The 17,372-nt window shown below is 39.3% G+C and overlaps 1 protein-coding gene across 6 annotated transcripts; it reads left to right on the forward strand.

The window, feature by feature from the left end:
* Window positions 1–6,149: 6,149 nt before the first annotated feature.
* mbpa (myelin basic protein a) lies at window positions 6,150–16,997 on the forward strand. Of its 6 annotated transcripts, XM_055018118.1 has the most exons (8): window positions 6,150–6,375; window positions 10,582–10,677; window positions 11,090–11,116; window positions 13,348–13,368; window positions 13,718–13,776; window positions 15,331–15,414; window positions 15,530–15,550; window positions 15,835–16,997. In XM_055018118.1, the coding sequence occupies exons 1-8, from the start codon at window positions 6,256–6,258 to the stop codon at window positions 16,004–16,006; spliced, it is 600 nt and encodes a 199-aa protein (XP_054874093.1). In that variant the 5' UTR covers window positions 6,150–6,255; the 3' UTR covers window positions 16,007–16,997. The 6 variants fall into 6 exon arrangements, with proteins under 6 accessions (XP_054874093.1, XP_023126899.1, XP_054874094.1 ...); XM_055018119.1 differs by lacking the exon at window positions 15,530–15,550 and having other exon boundaries at window positions 6,152–6,375; XM_023271131.3 differs by lacking the exons at window positions 13,348–13,368; window positions 13,718–13,776 and having other exon boundaries at window positions 6,151–6,375; window positions 15,835–15,992.
* Window positions 16,998–17,372: the final 375 nt, after the last annotated feature.

Genomic DNA, 17,372 nt, shown 5'->3' on the forward strand with positions numbered 1-17,372 from the left:
GTTTAGTTGATAAAATCTGTGTTTCATTAACATGGGGAAAATCTGTACAATAACAGAATTCTTAATATACATATTTTTTCTTAAAATTATGTGGTCAGACATAAAACTGTAGTTTCAGCCAAAAAGATGGATATTGATGGTCAAACAAAGAGAAATCTGATGGAGATCTTGTATTTTTCTTGTCATTTTAGACAAATGACTTGAAACTTTTGAATGGTAGTAAAAATCTTCCAAAAAAAATCCTAAAAATATCTAAAGTGATTCCATATATATCAGTAAAACTTCTAATATTTTCTTAAGAACATTCACATAAAAATTGTTGATTATAGTTGATTTTTTTGTGAATGTTCTTCAGAAACATTTTTAACATTTCTTTTTTTTTCCACCAAAAAATGTTCAAAGATTTACCAAAAATGTTGAAAATGTGGACATCAGAAGTTTCACTGTGAAAATATTTTTTTTTTCCAAACATTTTCAGACTTTAAAACGGGTCAATTTTGACCCACAGGACGACACGAGGGTTAAACTTATTTTGAGTTTTCTTGTAAAATTCAACTCAAAACAAGATAATTTCAAGATTGTTTGACTTAACAAGATATTTAAGATGCATTGTCTTAAAACAAGTCCCTCCATCTCTTGAAATGTCTCTTAAGTGAATTTCGACATTTTGACTAAAAATAAGACAAATAGACTTGGTAAGATTTTGAATTTTTGCAGTGCAGGCTTGTGTTTTGGGTTTTGGTGACACCTTTGTCCCTGAAAAGTTTAAAAAGACACTAAATTCAGCGTCCAGCTAACTCTAGGAACCTCCTCGCCTCATGTTTGCGTCTGCGTTTGCTCTCGGAGGTTGCAGGAGTCATAAAAACTGTTGAAGCTGAACTCTGTAAAAAAGCCTCCTGTGGTCTCCTGCACATGTGACGGACAGAGGGAGGCTTTCTTTCAGCTGTCGGTGGGCGTCTTGGTCTGCATCGACATTCCTGCTGGGGTTCAAGGATATCTCCCGTATTTGTGTCCCACAGCTCTCCTCCATGGCGGCTATTGTTTCCCCGTCGCTCAGCCCCGGCCCTCCGGCCCCGGGAACAAACCCGAGGCTCTTCTGGACACGAGTGCAGAGCGTTGATCCCACTCAGTGCATTCCTGCAGCAGCCTCGGTCCGAGCCGTGGGTGCAGCGCCGAGGTCCGGGCCCGCGGGACAAACGGACGCTCTGTGTCCCAACGTGTCTCCGTCCGGGTCCATTTTATACAGGAAACTGGGCAGCCATGTTGGCTCCATGGACCTCAGCGATATCAGTTCATGTTCTCCCACATGTGGAGGATTCCTCAGTGGACGAGTTCACGTAAAGGCCTCGTCTCTCTACAGTTTAACGAGAGTTTTCATTTCCTCCGAGTTGCTGAGCTGCTAGAAGATTAAAAAGTTTGCATTACTGTGGTACTTGGTTAGTCCTTTTCAAATTATTCATCTCACTTAAAACACATTAAAAAAATAACATTTGGGCGTCATTACAACTTCTTATGAAGGTACAGTCGGTCAACTTTAACTCATTTAGAGCAACTTTAGCTAATATAGAGCAACTCTGACTAATATAAAGCAACTTTAATATCGAGCAATTTTAACTCCTATAGAGCAAATTTAACTAACACAGGGCAACTTTAATTAATGTGGAGCAACTTTGACTAATAAAAAGTAACTTTAATATAGAACAACTTTAACTCATTTAGATCAACTTTAATTCATGTACATATGTTCAACCATTAACTGAATCCTAGATTTTCCTTTGCAGTCAGAAATATTTTTAATTAATGACTGGTAGTGTAGAGAGAAGCTTAAAGTGCATTATTCATAATAATTAACTTGTACCGACTAGTTTTCCCATGTTTTTAAAATGATCTCTCAAGTGTTATGTACTTACCTGCCATAATTATGAACACAGGTTTTTAATTTGGCAAATTTTAATACATGAAGTTGCCACACTAATGAGTAAGTAGAAGAAGGGGACTTCAAATCCTGACCTTAAAATGGAGAAAATTTTAGCTCTCAAGACAATTTTACTAAGTCGATGCAATATTATAATGACAACCCAACCCATTAAAATAATGTTTGCAACTGAAAAAGTTTACCTAAATCAGTAAACCAAGAAATGCTAATGACTAGCCTAGGAATGCTAACTGTTAGCCAAAAGATCCTAATGACTTGCCTGTGGCTAGTCTTGGGATACTAATGACTAGTGTAAGAATGCTAGTGGCTAGTCTAGGGATAGTAATAACTAGCTTAGGAATTTCAGTCATTAGTTGAAGGATGCTAGTGACTAGCTGAGTAGTGCTAGCGAATTAGCCACCAAGGAATGGCTGGCTAGGGCTGCACAGTGGTGTAGTGGTTAGCACTTTGGCCTTGCAGCGAGAAGATCCCTGGTTCGCGTCCCGGCTTTCCCGGGATCTTTCTGCATGGAGTTTGCATGTTCTCCCTGTGCATGCGTGGGTTTTCTCCGGGTACTCCGGCTTCCTCCCACAGTCCAAAAATATGCTGAGGTTAATTGATTATTCTAAATTGCCCGTAGGTGTGAATGTGAGAGTGATTGTTTGTCTCTGTATGTAGCCCTGTGACAGACTGGTGACCTGTCTAGGGTGTCCCCTGCCTTCACCTGAGTCAGCTGGGATAGACTCCACCCCCCATGACCCTAGTGAGGATTAAGTGGTGTATAGATAATGGATGGATGGATGGAATGGCTGGCTATGGTAGAAAACATAAAAACAAAACCTTACAAATGAAATGAAAAACAGGAACCAAATCTGTGGAAACATTTGCAAACTTTCTTTGGTTTAATGGCCGGGAAGACCCCATAATTTGTTTAACTTCCTGAATTGACAACTCTTCACACTTTTTATGTGACTAGAAACACCTAACTGGGAACAAACCAAAGTAAAGTCTGGTTCTTCTGCTGTCTTGGAAGTGAAACATCTTAGATCTACTGGTCTGTTCTGTCTCAGCCTGTGTTCAAATTCAACTTTATTATTTGTCCCTTGAAGGGCGATTTGTTCTGCAGCAGTTACACAAGCATTCACAATAAACAAACAATAATAACTATTTTTAATTTAAAAAAAAAAAAAAAAAACAACAAAACATCACACAAACATACAATAGCTATTGTGTTTTATGCACAAGTTGGGCTGCACAGACACTGTCACTGATTGAATTGTTCTTCCTGACTGATTCACACCTCCAACTGTTCCATCTGTGTTTATTAACATCAGATACATCAGCCAAACACTGACACAGTGACATAAAATAATCTGAAACTAATCCTGGAAAAAGGTCCCGTGGTATGAAAACACACTCACTTGAAGCTTCACATTTTTTTCTGGAAAAGTTATTTTCTGACTTGAAATAAGAAGCAGTGAAAACAAAAAGACATCTGTTCCAAAATATTAATATTCTGATGCTGCATGGGTGTTTTCTAACACAACTTACCTCACAACAGATGTCGCTTTGTTCGCCAACCGCTGCAGCCTTTCTGGGTGAAACAACACGTCCAGGACTGCTTGTAGTGCTGCAATGTGGCAGAATGGCAACGAAAACTAGGTAAACATGCATGGAAATTTAGAATAAGGTATTTAAGACACTGACCTGATGGGAGTTCAGTGGATTCAACCATTTCTTTACCACGTCTGATGTGTGTTTGGGCTCATTGACTTGTTGAAACATCGTCCAAGATCAACCTTCTGCTGATGGTTTTAGGTTTTCCTGAAGAATGTGGAGGTGATCCTCCTTCTTCATTATTCCATTTACTTTGTGTAAAGCTCCAGGTCCACAGAGCATGATACTGCCACCACCATGCTTGGTGGTAGATTTGCTGTTCTTGGGGCTAAAAAAAGATCCATCCAAGACAGTCTGAAACCAGAACTAAACCAGTCCTAAAAAGGTCTAGAGGACCGACTGGTTTATGTTTGACCGAAATCAAACCTAAATCAGTCCAAACAAATGTTCAGAACCAGTCAGAATCCAGTCTGAAACCAGTTTTTAAAAATTCAAAAACCAGTACAAAATCAGCACCAAAACCTTAACTACTAAAAAGTCCAAGACAGTCTGAAACCAGTCCTCATCCAGGACCAGATCCAGAGTAAAATAAATCCTAAACCAACTTTAAATCCAAAACCAGGAGAACCAAGATTGAAGCCAAACATAAACCAGTCCCAAGAAAGTCCAAAACCAGTCCAGCATCCAGTCTGAAACCAGTCCAGAAGCACTTCTAGAAAGCCCCAGAACATGCCACTTCCACCACCATGCTTGATGGTTGATTTGGTGTTCTTGGGGTTCAAAGAAAGAGCCACCCAAGACAGTCTGAATCCAGTCCTAAACCAGTCCTTAAAAGGTCTAAAACCAGGACCAAAATCAAACCTAAACCAGTCCCAAAAATGTTCAGAACCACTCAGAATACAAACTGAGACCAATCCTAAAAAAGTCAAAAACAAGTAAAAAATCTGGACAAAACCAAACTTAAACTACTCCTAAGAAAAAGTCCAAGACCCATCCAGTCTGAAACCAGTCCAGAACCAGTCCAGAAGCACTTCTAGAAAGCCCCATAGCATGATACTGCCACCACCATGCTTGATGGTAGGTTTGGTGTTCTTGAGGTTAAAGGCCTCACCTTCTCTCCTCCAAACATATTTCTGCTCAGGTTTTCTTCCATCTCACCACAGAACTTTCCTCCAGAAGGCTTTTTCTTTGTCCATGTGATCAGCAGCAGACTTGAGTGGAGCTTTAAGGTTCTGCTTCTAGAGGAAGAACTTCCTTCTTCATGGATCCTCTCAGCTCATGTTGATGTAAAACCCTGTGGACACTGACAGCTGTGTTCCAGCAGCTTCTCATTCATTCAGACCTGCTTTCTGATGATTCTTGGTTGACTCTTGACCATCCTGACCAATGGTCTCTCAGCAGCAGGTGATAGTTTGTGTTTTCTTCCTGATGGTGGCAGTAACACAACTGGACCATGAACTTTATTCTGACAAACAGATGATTCTGGATCTCAAGCTGCTTTGAAATGGCTCCAAGTGACTTTCTGACTTGTTCAAGTCGATGACTTTCTTCTTCAGATCTTTGCTGAGCTCCTCAGACTTTCCCACTGTAGTGTTTGAGTCTAATGAGTGTATCTAATGGTTCTATTTAAACTGGATCAGAGGAGTCAGCAGCTGTAGTCGACTGGAATCACTCAGGAGAAGTTAAGAGTACATGAAACTAAGAAAATCTGATTAACTTTCTAAATCAACAAAATTGATAATTCAAGTTGCTGTATGGATATTTTTGGTCAAATTTCTAGAAGACCTTTAATAAATTTATGAAAGAACCAAAACACATTCAGACTTTCCCACTGTAGTGTATGAGTCTAATGAGTGGATCGAATGGGTTCTATTTAATTAGAATCAGAGGAGTCAGCAGCTGTAGTCGACTGGAATTGCTCAGGAGATGTTAAGAGGTCATGACACTAGAAAATTTGAAAAACACAACTTTCTACATCACCAAAACTGTTAATTCAAGTTGTTGTATGTATATTTTTGACCCCAAGGATTGATAAATCTATGAAAGAACCAAAATACAAGGTTATTTTTGTGATGAAGACGCATGTGTTTCAATGATTCCGATACAGAAAACTTGGCCTTTACAAGTGCATTTCAACTTTTGTTCATGACTGTAGCTGCAGATGTCCAACAGATTTCACCCGTTCTGGTTTGAAGTCACTAAAATGAAGAAAACCCAAAGTCACGTCTAGTTTATTTTATTACTGTGCAGATACAGATACTTGGCGCATCTTTCTCACAATAATCTTTCTCTTTCTTCGGGGCCTCTCCAGTCTGTAGGTCCGATTTAAAGTCAATGCATCAGGGAGATATACGGGTCCGGACCAACAATGGGCCCCTCAGTGCTTCGGCTGCTTTGCATCAGGGTGTGAGTTCAGCCTCAGAGATTGGTCTTGTTGTCCCGGCGTTCGGGGTGAGGCAGATGGGAGAGGAACAATGGCCGGCCCATGCGGAGGGCGGCAGCGACTGACACAGCCACTGAAGCCAGAAGAATGTCTGGACCGGAGCCAGGCCGTGGACCCGACCCTCCTCGTGTCCCGTGGTGCCCCGGGGGGACGACACCTTCAAAGACGCCCCCCGAGCGTCAGACCGGCTGCAGACCTCCTTGAAGGAGCCGAGCGTCGGCACTGTGGGCTTCGCACCGGTCGGAAGAGGACTAGAGGAAGAACCTGAGCAGCAGCTAGCATGGCAACGGCGAGCACCTCAGGGCAGAGCGCCTTCGGGCTGGGCAGGAAAAAGAAGAACCCTGGGCTCATGGACCAGATTAGCAGATTCTTTGGAGGAGACAAAAAGAAGAGGAGCAAGGTGAGCATCATCTGCAGCAGTTCCTCCTGCAGTGTTAAACCTAAAAGCCAAATTGCTGGATTTCTTTTAGTTTTTTTAGATTTAAAAAAATTAATTGTAGTTATTTAATTTCCTTGAGGGTTACTTGAGTTTATGGCCATATTTTTGGTCTTCCTCACCTTGTTATGCTAAAAAATAAATAAATAAATAAAAAAATAAATAGCAAAAATCTACTTCCTTTTAAAGTAAAACTATTTAAATTCATACTAGTTTGATTGAAGGTTTACTATCTGAAGCAGACCCTCTTATTCAGTAACTCTTAAATACAGTTTCAAAATGAAATTCAGAGAGTTCTTCATCAGAAATGTTAAATTCAAGCTAAATCTAAGTTTTTTTTAATAAGAAAATTTGAAATTGATATTGGATGTAAGTCTTTTTAAGAAGAAAAAAAATGTTTTTGTCAACAATATTTTTAAAAAAATCATCTGGAAAGTGACCCAAGTGTTAAAAAGCAACCTGTAATAACAAGAAAATATGAAGTTAAATTCAAGATTTCTTCATAAAAAGTCCTAAATTCAGTGTAAATTTAGCATTTTGTCTTTTTACAAAAACCTTTATAAAAAGTTAATTCAGCTAAATTTAACATTTTCTTATCAAAAAATCTTGAGTTTGGCTCAAATTTAACGTTTTCTTTTAAGAAAAAATAAAAAATCTGTCTATCTAAGTGCAAAAATTGGTAACCTGAAAAGGGGGGCCAAATATTTAAAAGCAACCTGTAGTTACAAAAAAGTTTTAAACTCCAAGCTTGAAATTAACATTTTGCTATTTTAAAAAAAAAAAAATAGTAATCATCTGAAATGTGGCCTAAATATTTAAAGGACACCAATAATGACTGGCATTTAATTTCTGTTTAATTTCTGCATTTTCTTATACAAAGAAATCTTAAATTCAGCACAAATTTTACATTTTCTTGTGGAAAAACTCCTAAAGTCGGTGTAGGTTTAGTGCTGTCTTGTCATTACAGGCTAATTTTTAATATGTGGGCAAATTTCCAAAAGGTAGATTCACATTTTTTGTTTTAACACTATGGAGGGATGCATTAAATGGGACTTCTGGGGGTTTTCCTCTTTAATTCCTGCATTCTGGGGAATTTTTTATGCATCAGCTAATATATGGACTAAATATTAAAAGGAATTCCCCCAAAAATCTACACATAAACCTCTTTATACTCTATTTTTAGTCCAGATCGATCCACGGGCAACATCTTAACTGACTTATTTAAACTTTAGTGTGATAGAAAATAATGAAGTCTTCCCTAACATATTTAATGTGTGTTGTTAACTTTCTGGGCTCCAGTTCTGGATCCCATCACAAGTTTTGTTAGTTTGTTCACCCTTCGCCTCTGTTATGATGACATTTTGAGTCTTGCAACACGATGCAAAGACAAACTCTGATATACAACGACTGAGCTCCTGTGGAGGAAGAAGCAGATCTAAATGAAGGCAGCGTGGTGCAGCTAAATTTAGTCTGTAGAGTCTAAAAAGGGCTGTGATGCTGCAGATAGAAAACCAGACAAGGATTCAGGATTCTTTCAGTGTTTGACGGGAGGAACCTTCAAGAGTCGGCTGCTCTTAACCACAAAGCTTCTATCTGAATAGCTGCAGCTCAGATGTTCTTTGTTTCCTTTATAAAACATAAAATCATCAGTTCGCATGTATCATAGAAGTCTTTTTAGGTTGATTTGTGCTCATTTGCACTGATAAAACAAAGAAACAAGCTGAACTAGAAAAGCCCTCAGAGAGCGCAGTCCTCCTCCAAGGCTGCTCAGTCCCCCATATGGCATTATTAGAAATGCAGCATTTGTTTATTAGTTATTGATGATCAGAAATCACGGCGTGTGTTGTGCATGTGCACATTATGTACGGATACCGAATCACGTGACCTAAATATGTAGCAGGCATTGATGGGACTCAGAAACACCCCCACAATTTAATCAATTGTTCCTTGGATCATTTCTGATGGATAAGTCCTGATAAGTCCTCAGAGGTGGATTTGTAAGTGGATCACAATCATGTGATCATCAGCAGGCAGCTGACGTAGTGTTCACTTGTTGTCATGGTTACAGTGACGCCATGCTGCTATCTGGCAATGATACAGAAATCTTTAACAGATCTGTGGATCCAGACTATAAGCTGCATCACTGTCAAAATCTAATCACTTGGTCCTTGTGTCATTTCTGACCTTTCCTGGAAATTTCATCCAAATCTGTTTATCTGTTTTTGAGTAATGTTGCTGACAAACAGACAGATAGATGAACCGACAATCATCAAATAACTCCGCCGTCTTTCTTGGCAAAGTAATAAAAGGTAAATAAATTGGAATAAACAGACAGCGGTGTATTTTTTTATTGTTGGTTTTCATCAGAGGAACAAAATATTGTTGAGTTAGCTGTCAAACACCCACAAAACCTTACAGCATCTTTAAGGATTTCAATTTGTTTTAAAGGCACTCTCTCATGAAAATTCAGTTTTTGTATTGTCAACATATCCATATGGTGTTTCTTTATGCACGAGAGGACAAATCATTGGCAAAATAAGCATTAAATTGAAGCTGCAGCTTATTGATGACGGTGTCAGAAAACACGGATTCGGACCTCCAGAGTTTCATGTCTAACAAATCTGAAGAACCAATCCTGTCAGCTGCACGGTGGAGCATTCTCTATTTTTATTCTTCCTATTTTTGGCTAAAACAGTCCAATATCACAACTTGTTATTGGGTAGCGTAAAGTAGTTTTACAGTGTTTGAGTTGTAGGTGAGCTGGTGAGTCTGTATAGATCTGCAGATTGTAGAAAAAGCAGTACAGAGTTGCATCAACAACATTTTAAGCTAGTTTCATGGAAAGAAACTTCTAAATAAGCAACTTTAATAAACAAAAGTGAGTTTTTATGGTGTTAATCAACAACAGATGGATTATATTTGCACATTTCTCAACATAAAGCATGGTGTTGCATCTTGTGTTTGCTGTCTATTTTAGTTTCCATCTTAGATCAGATTAGCTAATGGAAACAGTAAAATTAGGCAAAAAAAGGCAATTTTTGGCTTTTTCTAAAAGGATTTAATGTGCTTGTTGGGAGATAATGGAAACATCTTTTTCAAACCAGCTCTTATGTCGCTGCTTTCTTGTCGAATTCGCCACCAGACAACATGAACATGTCTGGTACCAGCTGACATGAAGAAACAACTACAACTTTCACAACTGAAATCCTCCTCATTTATTCATTTTTGCGATCATTTAAAATATACCAATATCAGAAAGAGTCACATTGAAAGTTCATTTTTGGTCATTTTATTCTTATTTTTGGTGATTTTGCATCATTTTGCAAAGATTTCTGTCTTTCTGTAATTTAGCATCTTTTTGTGTTGATTTTTAGTCACTCTGTAGACATTGTGCGTGTTTGTAGTGATTTTGTGTGTTTTTGTTGTGATTTTTCATCATTTTGTGGTGGACTCGTATCTTTTTGCAGCAATTTCACCACTCTTTGTGATGATTTTAGGTTATTGTTGTGATTTTGCATTTTTTTTTAAATGGTAGTTTATGTCTTTTTGTGGTAATTTTGCACATTTCTCTGGTTATTCTGTGTATTTTACTGGCAATTTTGTGTCTTTAGATATATTAGCAGAAATCACATTGATGCCCAAAGTTCATTTTTGGTCATTTAGAATCTTTCTGCAGTGATTTATTCCAGAAGATCATTGTTATCCATTTTGAATCCATTTTTATGTGGAAATGTAATTGGTTTCCTCTTCTTTGAGGTTTGTTAGCAATTGACAAACTAATGGTGTTGTTTCCAACTTCTTCTACTGTGTTTATTACAGTCATGTAACCTACAGCGCCACCTTATGGAGACATGACGCAACTGAGTTCATTTGCTTCAGAGCTGTGAAAGGAAACAAGCTGAAGTTGTGCCTTCTTTTAGTGGCATTTCAGAAGTTTGCTTGACAGTAACAGCTACTGTGTTACGTAAAAACCAGTAGGATTTTGGGTTAACGTATGAAAAGTTGCATCTTGGTAGTGTTGGGGCTTTGACTGTTAAACCACCAACTGATGTTTTAAGGTCTAAAAACCTGCCTCCTGCATGTTTAACTCCAGCAGCATCATTTAAACTTTAGATATTTATTGTACTGTGTAAACTCTTGAGCTTACCTCCCTACTGTCGATCCTCTCAGGGGTCTTTCCGGGGTCACCTGGCCGCCTCACCCCAGCAATCCTCCTCTCGCCGTCGGACCAATGAAAACGCTGTGGTGCATTTCTTCAGGAGCATTGTAAGTTGCATTGAACAAACCGTGTCTCTTGCATCATTTCATACACCTTTAACCGTTTCTGTTGCATCATTCTAACATTATTTCCAACCTAAACTGGTTTTGACCTTGAGAGAGTTCAATGTTTTACTGCTCGACTTGCAAGAACAAACCAATTTCCTCTAATTAATGCGGTACAAATGTCAGTATTGTCTTAGGATCCATCTCCAGCTGCGTTTTAAGTGTGGCATTGTTTCAAACGCTAATCTGTTCTTCTTCCCACACTGATTACAAAGCTGCGTGACGCCTTCATTTACATATCGTTTCATAAAAGGCATTAGGGGGAAAATCAATCAGCATCATGTGTTTGTTTCAGTTTGTTGTTGCGTTCTCTTTGTACAATCAGTCACTGTGTTGTCGCTTTGGTGTTTCTCAGGTTTCTTCTCCTCGTCCTAAATCCAGGGTGAGTCTCGTTTTTCACCATAAACTCATACTGTGTTGATCATTCCAGATGAAAAGATGCACCGATTCAGTTCAAATGTTTCTCATTACTCTTCAGATTTCACCTCTTTGCTGCAATTTGTTTCATGACACGGTTTGATGTTTTCATTTGGAGTTTCTACACCTTTAAGCCACCGTGTGTGAGATTAAAAAATTTGAAAACACTCAGAGAGCGCAGTACTCCTCCAAGGCTGCTCATTCCCCCATTTGGCAATGTCAGAAATGCAGCATTTTTTTTTTCAAATAAATGCAGCATTTGTTGATTAGTTATTGATGATCAGATATCCAACAAGTACAATTAGATTTATATATGTGTTTCATCAATTACACCAAAGCTTTCAACACAGTAAAACATCAAGAAATAATTCAGATGCTAAAGGACATAAACATAGACGGAAAGGATTTACAAGTACTAAAAAATCTCTTTTGGCAACAATGACATTTAACAACAACCAATAAAACGAGGGCTCAGACAGGGATGTGTCAGCTGACCTGTTCTCCTTGTACAGTGAAAACATCAGGAAGAAAATACAAGGCTTACCGGAAGCATCCATCGGAAGTTATAAATATCATACGTTGTGCAGATGGCACAGTGCAGTTAGTGAACAGTGAAGAAAATATGCAAACCATAATATCCATTATTATTACAGAGAGCCAAAAACTTTGTCTGTCTTTAGACAAAAAGAAAACAGAAGTAATGGTAATTTCAAAGAAAAATGCAACCTACAATTAGACCAAGAAATATTGAAGCAGGTTCACCAGGTTCCTTGGATCATTTCTGACAGATAAGTCCTGATAAGTCCTCAGCGGTGGATTTGTAGTAGGATCACAATCATGTGATCGTCAGCAGGCAGCTGACATAGTGTTCACCTGTTGTCATGATTACAGTGATGCTACGCCGCTATCTCACAATGATACAGAAATCTTTAACAAACCCATGGATCCAGACTATAAGCCGCATCACTGCCAAAATCTAATCACTTGATCCTTGTGTCATTTCTGACCTTCCCTGAAAATTTCATCCAAATCTGTTTTTGAGTGATGTTGCTAACAGACAGACAAACCAACGCCGATCATCACATAACTCATTGGCAGAGTAACTAGCCTTTCTTTGCCAGTTACTTCTATCCCTACCCAGGTAACTAGCAGTCCAAGGTTAGTCATTTGGATCCATTGGTCAGCAATTAAAGTTCCTAGGCTAGTGGCAAGCATTCCAGGGCTACTAGACTAGCAACTAGCTTTCCCAGGCTAGTCATGGGGATGCTATGGCTAGCAGCTTGCATTCTAAGACTTCTGGTATACATACATAGGTTAGACCCTAGAATTACTACGGCAGTCATTAGGATCCTCCTAGACGAGGCCCTAGCAATCCTAGGCTAGTTGGAAACTCACCTCAAGAAGTTACTAGCATTAGCAGACAGGCGACTAGCATTCCAAGGCTCATCTTTAGGATCCTTTGAGTCCTTGTGTCATTTCTTCCTCTGAACCAAATCTGTTGGTCTGTTTTTGAGTAATGTTGCTAACAGACAGAGAGACAGACAGACAGACAGACAAAAAAACCAACGCCGAACCTCACAAAACTCCGCCATGTTCCTTTGGGGAGTAATAAACCTAAAAATGTGGAAAAACATGTCAAAAATGTTCTTTGCACATAAGAAACATGCAATTTTGGAACATTTTTGGGGCGTTTATAAGTGAAGCCTACGAGTGAAAATGTTGGGATTTCATGTGATCTTTTTTATCACCATCAACATGTTTCCAGATGTGACCTCATGTGGAAAATGAGGGGAATTCATGGTGGCTTGAAGGTGTAAATGGAGGTATATCAAACCAAAGGACAATCTGCGTTCTGTAAAGGTTCTGATGAGGCTTCTGTTATATTTTAGTCTGAATTATTAGTTGCAAAACACATTTCAATGCAGAGGTGACATAAATCTTTCTAATCTAGATGCACATTTTACATGATTGGTTGCCAAACTGGGGGTTGTGGTCCTTTCAACGGGTCACGAGATGATTGTTCTTCCACATACATTCATGTTATCTTGTTCTGACTTTCAACTAATTAATTCTTCAGACGAATAGAAAGGGTGGTTGGCATCATAGCAGCACAATGCATCTAATGTGAGACGGACGCAGGTGTCTTCACGTCCTCACTGAATCTCATCTCAATGTCTGTTTCTTTTTCATGTCCAGTGGAGAGAAGTCTTGGGTTTGGTACGTCACACAGTCCTCCTCCAATCACTGCACGCCACCGTTCCCATTTAAATCCGTCTGTAGAGAGCTCCTTTGTCTGCAGCACACCTGTTACCTAATCTCCAGTCTGCCTCTCCTGCTTTGTGTTCGACTGCCTTCCTCCTCAAAGATCTTTTATACTTGATCTGTGGAATTAAACCCACATTCAGACGTTGTGCTGCTTTACCAGCGTTTACGTTCAGGGCCTGAAAAGCTCACGGCTCGAAGCAGAAAATCTCATTTGAAAGAGATTGATTGATTGGTGTCTGACACATTTATGGGCTTCATGCTGAGGTTATTACATTTCACCTCCTTCTGTGCTCCAATCCAGAGCGGCTCGCTGCTTCTGGATGACTTTGAAACTGCTCAGCTATTTATGAACCACAGCCGGTAAACATCTTCTCTCAGGACCTCCTCTGCTCTTTGTAACACTTCTATCCCCTTTGTGCCACAGATGACTCACCGATCCATCTGTTGTTCTTCCCTCCTTCCTGTCCTCTCACCCGTCCACCGACTCCAGACTGCCCTTTGTTTGTCATTTGACAGTGATCATCCATTCAGTCTTTTCCCCTCCAGACCTTGTCTTGTCCCGGTCATCCGTTCTCTTTCTCCTTAAAGGTTGCCGTTAAACCAATCTGTTCCTGCTCATATTTTCCTGCTTTAATGTTGTTCTCTCACAATAACAGATCACATACGGCTGGTTCTTCTTCACACGGCTGCTGTTGCTGCAGAGAAACCACACAGCTGCAGCACAAACGCTAAAACAGTGGCTGTAAAATGAGTTAAAACCTTACTTGGAAGTTTTCTTCTACATTAAATAGTGGTCACTTTAATTTAGCTTTTTTTTTTTTTTTTTTTTAAACAAGAAATTGCCTCAAAAAAGTGAAACTGATTCTTAAATATTCACCCCCTCCAGTCAGTATTTAGTCAGTGCTGTAATCACCTTTGGCCGTGATTACAGCACTGAGCCTGTGTTAATAGGTCTTATTTAGCCACACATCTGTAATTTTACCTGATTCTTCTTCAATGAATAGAACTTTAAAGTTCAAGCCACAAATTGTAAATTGGATTGATACTTGTAAGTGATTTGAAGGAGTCATATGTGTCTTGGTGGCCTCCCTCACTAGTCTCTACCTTGTAACTCCTTTAATCAGGGAACGATACAAGACATTTTTCAAGTTCAAGTTCAAATTACCTATGACTCCTCTGAAGGAGTTACAAGCCCCAAGATGATTGATAAATTGTGTCTGGACTTGTAAAGGTCTGTTTATTCATATTCCATGTGTAACAAGATGGAATTTGTACAGTTTTACAAAGAAAACAAGGTAAAATTTCAGCATCCAGATGTTCAGGCTGACTGAGACCAACACAGGATCAATGCAGACAAAGGTGCATCCAGTAAACACTGATTTGAAGTCGGTGGATACTATTTTAGATCTCATTATTCTGTAGATATCTGCTTTGACATGAGCCTTTTGTAAATTCTTGTCCAAAAATGTAAATTAACCATGAATCAATGTTAAAAATAAAAGAAAAAACTTTCAAGGTGGGTGAAAACTTTTTATAGGCACTGTATATCTGAATATTTAAAGACTTTTATGACCTTGAGGCCTTTGAAAATCTGTGTTTCACAAAGTTATAGGATCACAAAACCCCACATCAGTTCAACTTTCAGCAAAGCACATTAAAAACCCAAAGAGGTCAAACCCATTCCATTTATAAAATACTCATTGGTTGTGGTTGTGTGCTTTTCGTCCTACAGCACCAGTAATTGTGCCATTTGTAATAAAACATTTAGTTTCGTGGTGTCTTGTTAGAGTAGTGGGACATCCACGGTGCTGCTCATGTAAAGTGAATGAAAGGTCACCCAGTGATAAAGCAGCAGCCGTGGTTTCAGGCTTTGCTTCCAGGCTTCATCTGTGCTCATGGAGCGTCTTTTTCTAGGCTTCGTCGCCACGTGCCGAGAGCACAAAGTCGCCGGTCAGGAGACGCAGAGACCAAAGCACACTGTCCAGGATCTTCAACCTGGTGAGCTCAGAACAGCAACTTTAAATGTTTCTGCAGAACTTTTCACACTTTCTATCTGCAAACCTGGGCTTCATAAACACTGTGTTTCCTGTCTGTGTTTGCTCGAATGCAACAGTGACGCTCTCATCAGAGATCAGTGAGTAATCAGTAAAACACTGAGAAGTCATTTCATTTCACCATCAAAACACTTCTCCAGCAGCTCGTCATCATAATAAACTAACAACCATACCAGCCTCATTTTTCACCCGAATGTTCACGGTTTATTTTTCTACTTATGATCTTTAGAGGCGTTACTTTGAGCCCGGATCAATCCCATTAAATGTGAAGTTGTAGACAATCAACTATTTCACTGAAATCACACCAGAATCTGTGTTTTTCTTCTTTCACCTCCTCCTCACTTCTGCATCTTCTTCTTCCCAGGGAGACACCAAGTCCCGTCCTCCCCCTAAACGCTGGAGCACCATCTTCTAAACTCCAGGATCCGACCACAGATCCATCGATGGGACCAGGAGAAGAAGAAAAACAAGACGAAGAAGGAAAAACAGATCTGCATGCGGCGGACTCACAACCTCAAGAAGCGTTAACCCACTAACACCAGCCTCCTGTACATTTAGACAGAGACACAACGTTGGCAGAGTGTAAAATCAGTTTTCTTTTTTTAATCCCACGTCTAAGGAGTTATGTAGCTGTTTATGAGAGGTTCGGTCACGCTTTTAGTTTAAATCCTACTGTAAAAATCATCCTTGTCCGATGGTGCTAGTGTCTGCTGTCTGCTGTCTGAGGTTTGTTCATGGCAGATGTTTGTTTTTCTACTTGTCGACTGTCACGTTGTGCATTTCGCTGCTTTTCTAGAACTCACACACCGAGCATTGATTTATCTATGAATCCAGACGGAGAGTGGTTCTGTTTCTGCCTGAGTATGTCACAAAGGAGTGTATTTGGCAATAAAACTGGAAACCTGTACGAGTAGTATCGACTCTAATCCTGTTTTATGTAACTGTTTTGGTTTCGTTTTGCCTCAGTGTGATTAATGAACATGTACAGTATGATGCCGTCTAAATCTATCAACCAATAAAACGCCCTTTTCAAATGCACTGTCATGTAACAGAAAAAAATCCTAAAAACTAGTCTTTTCTACAGCTTTTAGATCGATCTCATTTGGTATAATTTATCTGTTTGCATCTTGAATTAAGTTTTAATGTTACCTGTGTTTTACTTCGAGGACGTGGTTTGTTAACGTTGATGGTCAGACTGTAAGTGGTTTAAAGGGTTTAAGAAGGAAGCAGCACGATGGCGTGAGGAGTTCGGTACTGTAGGACGGCGTGTCGGATTCAAATGTTCTGACGAATTATGTTGTTTTTATTTTGTTCATAATAAATCACACTGCCACTCTCGTTTGTGTGTGATCTGTTTGTGCATTCAGTTTAACTGGAAAGTGAGAAGCACTGTGGAGGACGAGGTGGTGCTCCATGAACAGGAACTGTTGTGTTTCATCTTTATGTAAAATCACTGTTTTTAATGTACAGCCTAACTGGTAACAAACACCTTTAGTCTTAAGGGTAATTAAATGTTTTAACATCTGATCTTGCTCTTGTCTTTATTACATTTTGGTTTTCAGGTTTTTAAATTACATTCTAATTTAATATGTGCTTATTCACATTCTTCCAGAGTCTTGAGATAATATCAGTCACATCTGTGTGGTTTGGGGGACAGTTAGCTTAGCATAGCTTAGCTTAGCTCCGACTTTAAACAGGGGTGAACAACTAGCCTAACATGAAAATCTGCTCACAAACACATCTAAAGCTCATTCATTAACACGTCATGTCTTGTTTATTCAAGTTGTCCCTTCATCCAACCATCCATCAGTCAATTTTATTCATAGACACAAGCTTCTGGCGCAGGAAGTACGACGGCAAGAGGAAGCAGACAAACACATCTTAGTGGGCTGCAAGACCAGC

This window comes from Amphiprion ocellaris, chromosome 15 (genome assembly GCF_022539595.1).
Source record: "Amphiprion ocellaris isolate individual 3 ecotype Okinawa chromosome 15, ASM2253959v1, whole genome shotgun sequence".
Classification (NCBI taxonomy): domain Eukaryota; kingdom Metazoa; phylum Chordata; class Actinopteri; family Pomacentridae; genus Amphiprion; species Amphiprion ocellaris.

What these genes read in the sequence shown, in the direction of transcription:
- mbpa (XM_055018118.1), top strand. Translation starts at nt 6,256, where the DNA reads ATGGCAACGGCGAGCACCTCAGGGCAGAGCGCCTTCGGGCTGGGCAGG. An exon ending in TGCATTTCTTCAGGAGCATT is followed by an intron (nt 10,678 to 11,089) that starts GTAAGTTGCATT and finishes GGTGTTTCTCAG; the next exon opens with GTTTCTTCTCCTCGTCCTAA. An exon ending in CTATTTATGAACCACAGCCG is followed by an intron (nt 13,777 to 15,330) that starts GTAAACATCTTC and finishes GTCTTTTTCTAG; the next exon opens with GCTTCGTCGCCACGTGCCGA.